The sequence below is a fragment of the Sinocyclocheilus rhinocerous genome, unplaced genomic scaffold, assembly GCF_001515625.1.
Source record: "Sinocyclocheilus rhinocerous isolate Xijiao unplaced genomic scaffold, SAMN03320098_v1.1 scaffold875, whole genome shotgun sequence".
NCBI classification, from domain to species: domain Eukaryota; kingdom Metazoa; phylum Chordata; class Actinopteri; order Cypriniformes; family Cyprinidae; genus Sinocyclocheilus; species Sinocyclocheilus rhinocerous.
In genome coordinates, this window is record NW_015659463.1 from 577,261 (window position 1) to 587,222 (window position 9,962).

The following is a 9,962-nucleotide window of genomic DNA, read 5'->3' on the forward strand; positions in this document are numbered from 1 at the left end:
ATCTGATCTAGTTTGACACTTTGCCACAATCCAGGGCCACGTACAGTGACAACCAAAACTTAATCCTACAAACAAGTCATGTTTCTGCTTAGACAGATGTTTTAATGTTAAAATGTACAATAGTCCGTGCTTTAAGAAATAAGAATGTGCAATAAAGTTCTTTTAAAGGGGTCATATGATGCGATTTCAAGTTTTCCTTTCTCTTTGGAGTGTTACAAGCTGATTGTGCATAGATAAGATCCCTGAAGTTGCAAAGACTAAAGTCTCATCTTTGAAAGTCTTCAGAATATCTCGCTACCTGCAACCACAGCTCTCCACCACCATGTCCTCGTACTGCTTGTACACCACATTATTGGCCGAGTCAATGTACAGAATACTGATGGGGCTGAGTCTGGTTGGGACGCAGCAGGTCGGTGGCGTGGATCTGGGATCCATGGAGTTCATGAGAGTCTGGATGATGGCGTGATTGGTAGGCTCCAAATGCGAGCGGATGGGAAAGTCGCAGACGCCGTCGCAATGGAAGGCCTCGTACTCCAGAGGAGCGATGATCCAGTCGTCCCAGCCCATTTCCTTGAAGTTGACGTGCAACTGCTTGCGGTTGCACCTCTGTTTGGGGCTCTTGGGGGGTTTTTTCCCACGTGGCAGCGGTGCCCGCCGCATCCGCCGCTGGGTAAAGAGGTACTCGTAGACGGTCTTGTTGTCGTGACCCGAACGGGCTTTGATCTCGTTGTAAAAGAGCCCTCGCTTTTTCGTACGACCAAACACCACAAAGAAGGCTTTTTCCTTATTTTGCCTTCCCGCCCGACCCAGGCCGAGTAATCGCAAATCAAGCAGTCGGCCTTGATCGACTGCGTCCAGCTCAAAGCAAAGCTGAGGAGCGTTTCTGAAGTTCTTGAACAGTTTCCAGATGTCAAACACTTCCCAGTACGGGGCGCTATGAGGGTTGATAAGTCGGGTTTGCAGCAGGACGGGTATGTGCTTACCTGAGGCACAGGAGTACAGTCTCAAAGCTACCATGCCCTCAGTAAACGTGGCCTTGCGAAAGTCCATGTGCTTCTTTCGGAGGATGCGCAGCTCTGCGCCCAACAGACCCTCCTGCTCCATTGAGCTGATGTTGAAGAGGTACTGCTGACGCCTCAGGAGGGGTCCACGGTCATCTGCAAAAGTTAAGGTCAAAGGTCAATAAAAACAGCCCTTGAATTGCTTCAATGGTTTCATTTTAAAACTTAGTTCTGTTAAAAGCACAACACAAAAAAGTAGTATTATCTGTTTTCATGTACCATTTTTATAAGAAGTCCATGTTTTTTGGATGTTACCATGGTAATACCAAATTTTTGTATGGTATTATAGTAATGTTGGATAGTTTTGGACATCTTTAATAGTATTACCATAGATTTTAGATACAAACTATGGTACTACCATGTTTTTTTTTTTATAATGTGTTTTTTGAACATTAAAGCATGTCAACATATTCTGTTACACCAAATACACAAAATAATGATCTTTTAAAAAGCATCATATGACCCCTTTAAAGGAATAGTTCGCCTAAAAATGAAAGATGTACTCACCCTCAGGCAATCCAAGATGAGTTATGTGTAAAACTGTTCTTTATCAGAGCAGATTTGGAGAAATTTAGCATTATCACTTGATTATTGTGTCCTCTGCAGTGAATGGGTGCCGTCAGAATGAGAGTCCCAACAGCTGATATAAACATCACAATAATCCACACCACTCCAGTCCATCAGTTTACGTCTTGTGAAGCGAAAAGCTGTGTATTTGTAAGAAACAAATACATCATCAAGGTTTTTAACTTTAGAACCATTGCTTTTGGCCAAAATACTATGGAAAGTCCATAATCCGTAATAACACTTCCTCCAGTCAAAAAGTCCATCACCTGTTGTCCTCTTACGTCAAAATCCACCAACATACTTGTTTAGAGTTGTTTTGGACTGTTTTTGCTTGCAAATGATGCTTGACCTGTGCAAAATTTCACTCCTGATTCTGACAAGTTGACTTTTCACTGGAGAAAGCACTATTATGGATAAAGGACTCATATTTTAGCTAGAAGCAATGGTTTTAAGTTAAAAATTTCTTGATGGATTTGTTTCTTATAAACATGCAACTTTTCACTTCACAAGACTTCAATCGATGGACTGGAGTGGTGTGGATTATTGTGATGTTTTTATCAACTGTTTGGACTCTCATTCTGACGGCACCCATTCACTGCAGAGGATCCACTGGTGACCAAGTGATGCAATGCTACATTCCTCCAAATCTGTTCTGATGAAGAAATACACTGATCTACATCTCGGATGGCCTGAGGGTGAGTATATTTTCAGCAAATGTTGATTTTTGGGTGAACTATTCCTTTATTGAATTGCCTGGTATTTATGAATATTCAATATTCAAATGCATAATTTTAGATGTCTACGTTTTTATTAATGAAAATGAATGTTTCACTTTTTAAATTATGAATTTTCAGGAGTTTTGCTTGAGATGTTTGGTAATTGATTTCTCTAAAACCAGACTAAGTAGTCCATGAATTCATTAATTCAGTGATTAGCAATGCATTACATAGAGAATATTCAGTTTCATCATTGTTGTTGTAAAGTATTTTCCTGTCATCAACAACAAAGCCACAAATGGACTGATTTTGGTGTAAGCGGTGCCATACAAATATTTGTTATCTTCTTGTCATATTTCTCTGCATTTTTTTTTTCTTTTTTTCCTCTATTTTTCAGACAAATTATTTGATGGTGAAAACATTGTACCTGTTTAAGATGTGCATTGTCTCTCTAGCAAAAACTCTTACAAAGAAAAATCACTTGAAACTATTTTGTTCTGGGACCTTTTGTTTATTATGAATATCTGCTTCCATCAGTTAATATGGTGAGTTCCTGGTTTAAAAAGTTTCCATTTATTTACAAAAAAAAAACTGAAAGTGCAGACATAGTTAAACTATCTGTGGTATGGGTGTTGAATTAAATTCACTCAATTTAAATGCCATGTTTAAATGTAATTATATAGCTTTCTATATTTGTACAAAACGTTTTGAAACCATTTTTTTTTCTTTCAGAATGGTTAGCATCACAATATGCGTTACATGCGGTTACTTTGGGAAGTAACTTTGACTTGGATCATAAAAACAACAACAACAAAACACACCTCCATTATCCTTTCAGCACTAAATGCAATAGCAACATGTTTCTTTTTCAAAGGTTAAAAAAAGAAGTTTAAACTATTTACTTAGCATTGAAATACATTTAGCTCAATTAAAAAACATTTTTTAATATAACAACTAGACATTTACTCAAGTTTTATCACTTAAAAAAATACTTAAAAATGTGCTTCTGTTGAGCAGCTAATAGTGTGAGGACAAAAACATCAACCTGTTAAAACACTCTGGTGAGTAGTGGTGTCATTTCACCAGCAAGATTCACAATTCTGAAGATATAGTCTCTGCACTAGTGACTAATCCGGCACTGGTAAAACATCTACTATAATATAATTAAATATTTACTTGTTGCTTGCAGTTACATGTATTCCAGCAAAATATACTGAATGGCTGTCAATGTAGACAGATGTTTTTAGCAGCCAGATGGTGTAGTTATGACATCTACCAGCAGGGGCAAACTGAGCCAAATTAGCAGAAAAGCCCTCTGCTAGTTTTGAAGAGACACCTGTATTTGACTAAGGAATCTGCGATGTTTTATTGGCACATCAACACAAGTTTGTGTAAAAAATAAAAAAAAATACAAATGTAAAAACAACAGTGTTTGTTTGTTCTGAATCCTTTATGTGAACCTCCAGATGTTAATAATGATCTACATGACAGGGTTGTGCAAAATTCAGAATGGAAGAATCGGCTCTCTTTCAATTCATGAGTGTGAACTGAAATTGGCCACATCCGACAGGAAGTTCATTGGAATGACAGGAAGAGGAATTTACTGAATTGCAATTCATCACAAATAATGCATTCTGGTAAAAGAAGTGTTTTTCCACCTTGGTTAACAGTTAATTCATTAAATATGATGGAATATATATTATTTTATTTAGTTTATATATATTTAGAATCTATCTATCTATCTATCTATCTATCTATCTATCTATCACAAGTTATATATTTCTTTATATAGATGTGGATTTGATAATTGTGAATAGTGTAATACAATTTTTTTTTGTTATTGAAATATAAATTTTTTTTAACATAACATTTTCATTTCCGGTTAATTTTACTGTAAAGAAAATTCATAAAAATAGGGCACAATGTACTGTATTAATATGAAGGAAGTTTCCATATTGTTTTCTTTCTTTCACATGCATTTTACCTGTATTTTGGATTTTGCATTGGATTGTGTTTTATAATTAATAGAAATGTCTATATAATTAATAAACAATGTCCTACTTCCTTACATTCATATTCAAATTGCAATTTTGCTTGCTTACTCGATTCAAATTGAAGAGTTAAATTTGAATTTAAAACATTCTCAGTTAAATTCTGAATGGTACACAACCCTGTTTCATTTTGAATGCAAGTGTATAAGCTAATGTTTATATAAAAAAAAGAAAACAAAAAGGAAAAGTTTTGGCCAAATAACTCTTGACAAAGGTAATACCATGATTTTATGGTCATTTATCATAGTAATACCCTGGGTTTTGCACATGCTATCAAGATAATACAATGTTGGTTTTGTCTGTACTATGGTAATACCATGCGTTTTGGATATTATCCATGATAATGTTACCATTTACCATGGTAATGGCCTACTATGTTTTTGCACAGTAAAAATATTTTTTATTTGGATGTACAATAGTGTTACCATGCTTTTTTGTATACAATATCTTGTTTTTAACATTTACTATAAGAATAATATGATTAGCATGGTAATACTAAGTTTACTGTGTTTTTGTATACAATATCATGTTTTTATCATTTACCATAAGAATAATATGATTTACCATGGTAATACTATGATTTTGCACTTGTGTTAGGACAATACAATGATTTTATTTGGACATGCACAATGGTTTTACCATGTTTTTGGACACAATATCATGTTTTTTACATTTTCCATGAAAATACCATGTTTTTTTTAAACATTTACCAGGGTTATACCATGTTTTTGCACATAATGTCAGGGTAATACAGTGTTTTTAATTGGACACAATGCTTTTTTGGTCACAATACTGCTGTTTGAAGTAATACCATGTTTTAGTTCACATGGTCTCATGATAATACTATGTCTTTTGGACATTTACCATGGTAATACAACGGTATCATGTGCAGTAAACACCATATTACATGAATATGGCAATCATTCAGTAACATGGTATTTCCATCTGATACCATCACTGTACTTTTTGAAAGGGAAGACATTTAATTTTAAAAGAGTAAAATGATCAGTCACTTTGATCTTTTCTAACAGCACTGCAGCTATTTTTTTCCACAATCAAAGCTCACACATCGTGATTGTGTGTGTGTGTGTGTGTGTGTGTGTGTAAAAGAGAGAGCACTTTCTGAATGCAATGCAATGCAATGCAATATGAAGGCAGTGCATTACAAAAATCAAAGGTTTCATTTTATCCAAGTAAGAGAGAGCACTTTCTGAATGCAATGCAATGCAATGCAATGCAATATGAAGGCAGTGCATTACAAAAATCAAAGGTTTCATTTTATCCAAGTTTGCTTTCAAAAGACTATTAAAACCAGACGACCTCGGCCTGGAGACCACAACATACTGTAAACACAGCATTATTATCAACCTGCAGCTATTTACCAGTGGGCCTACCACCGTGACATATGGCTTTCACTAACATAGGCTGAAAAGACCATCTGAAGCGCATGGAGAGGGGCAGAGAGAGTGCAACTGATTAGCGCTGTATGAGTGTGTGTTTGTGTGTGTGGAGATATAAATTACACTGAATGGATGTACAAAGACATGATGTGCGGTCCATTTTTAAACTGAAAGAAATAGTTATAACTAGAGCAAATGTTAATACCAAAAATGAAAATTCTGTCACCATTTACTCACCTTCATGTCAATCCAAACCTGTATGACTTGTAGTATCTCCAAAAGGAGATATTTAGCAGAATGTTCCAGGCTGCTCTATTTCATGCATTGAAAGTGAATGGAGAACTAACATTTGTGCTCCACAGATGAGGTCATACAGGTCTGAAGCAACAAATGTGAGTAAATGATCATCTGTAGGGAAACTTTTCCTTTAGGTGACGGAAAAATGCATGCATTTCTTTCTCGGTGTCTACAGAGGATGTGGTAACTATAAATCTGCAAAGGGCATTTCACACGGCATAAACTAAAACCATTCAAAGTTTCTGAGGAGTCAACTTTGGAGCTACATAAAGCAGGGCCATTTAAATGCTGTTTTAAACAGATTTACTTTGAAAAAATAAAAACATATTGAGGCCACCTACTTGTAACCGGCCCAGGAGTTTATAAAAGTCTGGCATGTGGTCACAATATATGGGGTAAGTTGTCACATTACAAACCTGATATTAAATAGCTAATTATAGGCTTTTCAGTTCATTTTAAATAGTTAAATTAGTATAAAACATAAAACAATTCATGAAACCGCTACTGTAAATGTACCAGAAAACAAATTCTAATTAACAAAATGTTACATATAAAAACAAAATAAACCATTGTGATTTTATTGTTCATCCATTTACCCAACAACTATAAAAAAAAAAGATGCATATTGACACAGTTGGTTTGGGTCAGAGACCCGGATTAAAAAAAAAAAAAAACGATTGTGTCGATTTAGTGTGTAGTGCAAAAACTAAGCAGAAATAAGATGTTTTCAAAATATATACCCACTGACTTTTCTTTTGTATAAACAGAATAGGACAATTTAGCGTAAATGCAGTAGACTTCAAATGGGTAGTTGACGTGACATTTCAAGCAGCGACAGCAGTATCCTGCCATTTGAAAGGCCATAACATTTTCCTTTGCAAGTTTTATTTTGATTGTCATACCTGCACTTTTTTATGAGCTTATTATTTGAGAAAATATATGGAATGTAAACTCTATGGGATATTTATTGTCATAAATAATTCATTTTTCACACTGCCAGGCTATTGGGCCTGCAAAAATCTTAAACATGATTAAAGATAGTGTGGCCACATACTACAGCTAAAAATATACACTTTGTCTTATAGAATCTATTTTAACTTAAGATCGTTATACGAACTAGCTAACTAACTAGGTAAATAGTAATTGGGAATAGGAAAAATTTAAACTGGGGCTAGTTGTCTCAAGTGAATATTTCAGTGAGTGGTTTATTGAAAGAAGTTAAATTAGTATAAAACATAAAACAATTCATGAAACCGCTACTGTAAATGTACCAGAAAACAAATTCTAATTAACAAAATGTTACATATAAAAACAAAATAAACCATTGTGATTTTATTGTTCATCCATTTACCCAACAACTATAAAAAAAAATATGAAAATCATATGAAATATTACACGTTAAATATTAAATATTTGCAACCAACAAGGAAAAAAGGAAGAAACACTATTTTTTTTTTACAATTCAGACTTTTGATTCAAAACCTCCTAGTTACTGAGATACAGCCCTTGTGACAATTTACCAGTGTGACAACTTGCCCCGGTTGTCCCTATAATGTGCATACAAAAGAACTCTCCAATGCAAAGCACAATAAACAGGGATACCATACCTTGTCCTCTATCTACAAAGCTGGTGATGGTGTTGGCCATCCCAGCCTCGTGCAGGACACTAGTATTGACGTCTCCGCTGGTCAGTGACCAGTACAGGGACAGCATGTAGTCATGGGGCGTCACTAAAGGGTGTTTGGGTTCCTCGCTGTCCTCCAGCTTCATCGCTCGCAGATGCGCAGGTGCCGGTGCGATGCTTTTCATCACGCCAACATTGGTCTGACCAGCCCTGATCGCAGCCGGCGCAGGGGATTTCTGCGCAGAAACTCCTTTATTGTGTCCCGCTTGGTGCTGGATGCTGGAAGAGGATGCGACTCTCGCCGCATCCTTGGGTACCCAAGAGCGCGCGGCCTCCCTGCGCCCCAAACTCACAGGGACCGCGGCGCGAGCCGGGTTACCCTCGGCCTTGATCAGAGGTGGACTAGCGCGGATGCGAGAGATCTTGGCGTTGTCTGAGGGCTTAACGAGAGTCGTGCCGTTGCGCGCCACCGGTAACCGTGGATTGGCTTTGGCCGTCCCGGCGCCCCTGTGACCGGCCACTCCGGCGATGGAGAGCGCCTGCGGGATGGAGTCCAGGTATAACAGAGTCCAGAAGCCCAATAAAAGAGGGAGACTAGTCAGAACTTTCATCCTCTGATCTTCCTCGGAGTTTCGGTGATGGAGAAATGACCGACGGCTCTACCATGAACGGGTCTGGAGAGGTAAAAATGAAGCTTTGGAAACGTCTGATCGATTATTCTGCGCAAATCATTGCCATGAGCCCCTCTCTTCAGAACCATAGTGATCCAGCTCTCTGTCGGAGTGGAGATCCAGGAGTAGGTACAAAAGCGCAGTGTCTCTCGGTGAAGTCCAGCGGTTCTGCTTGATATCTTGTAAGAGACTGGTTTAAAATCCCACTTTTTCCAAGAGGGAAGGATGGCGTAATGCGCTCTCTCGCTCACTCTCTCTTTCTTTCTCCGAGTTTGAACGTGGTCCAGTGAAAACAGCACGCGCACACGCACACAAACCTGCAGGTGCTTAAGTTGCGCGCAAACCTGAGCGCAGGAATTGGAAACGGAATTCCAACGCAAACGGGCTTAATTACTCTCTGATGTCATGCTGTCCAGATTTATTCAACTGCAATATTTCTTCTTAAAGCATGAGTCACTGAATACATAAAACCAAAAGCTTTGCATTAGGTCACCAGAATAAAGCACTGCTTAGGGTCCTCGATCTATGAGCCACGGGTCAGATCTGGTATGCAAAATATCCATGCATTAAACATGATTTGATATGCAAATTTCACTTTTTAAAAAAGGTGAACGATTTTCACTCAATCGATAAATTTCACAATTAATTACAAAGAAACAGCAAGTAACACATTGGATTGAAAGTTTGAAATAGAAGGTCTTAAATAGTACTTTCTTGTAAAACAGTTTTGTTTTAGTTATAACTTGTTAACTCAGCTTAGGTTAATTTACATCACTGAAAATCTTTTTTAAGGGTCAGATAATTGCATCTTTTCACTTTTTACAATGTACTGTATAACCAGAAAGTCTAAAATAATAATAAAGATAATAAATGTAATAACATGCGTCATATTGCATATTCAATTATAATATTATGATATTATTTAATATTATATTGTGTCTGTAATTTAGCATATTTATTTCAATTAAAATAAAAAAAGTAAAATCAAGACATAATATAAATAGATAAATACAAATAAGTGAAGATAAATAATTAAATCAAGAAATAAATATATTAGATAAATATATTACTGAATAGAATAAGTAACTAAATAAATACATTTTTGAGTTGAAATTATATTATGTGAGCAGAAAGCTGCTATCAGCCAATCAAAATCAAGTATCCCAGAGAGCTGTGTAGTAATATACAGGTAGTTTTCAGAAAGCATTTTTTTTAACACTAAAAGATCAAATGAGGTGAATGGATTTAAAATTCAGTTAAATATCGTCACACTGGTGGAAGGTCAGAGGTCATATGACAGATTTTAGGTTTCTGGGATGTAGAATCTGGCACTGCACTCGGTTTCTTCTCAAGCTCGACCATACATTCATATTTAAGGCCTGTGGAGAAAGAGTTTATTTCCTCAAGTCAAATATATGGACTATTGGTAACGCTATGCTAGACACCCACACACACCATTCCAATCCTTCCCGGACATTAAAAAATAGCCACCTCTGTAGACAAACAGAGGAGGGAATGGAGTGTGTTTCGAATTGTGCAGGTGAAGCTCAGGACACACACACACACACACACACA

At 36.6% G+C, this 9,962-nt stretch overlaps 1 protein-coding gene across 1 annotated transcript; it reads right to left on the minus strand.

The window, feature by feature from the left end:
* Positions 1-294: 294 nt before the first annotated feature.
* Positions 295-8,327, minus strand: LOC107723909 (growth/differentiation factor 5-like). The gene is made up of 2 exons (XM_016532635.1): positions 7,700-8,327; positions 295-1,157 (listed from the first exon to the last, which is right to left on the minus strand). The coding sequence occupies exons 1-2, from the start codon at positions 8,325-8,327 to the stop codon at positions 295-297; spliced, it is 1,491 nt and encodes a 496-aa protein (XP_016388121.1).
* Positions 8,328-9,962: the final 1,635 nt, after the last annotated feature.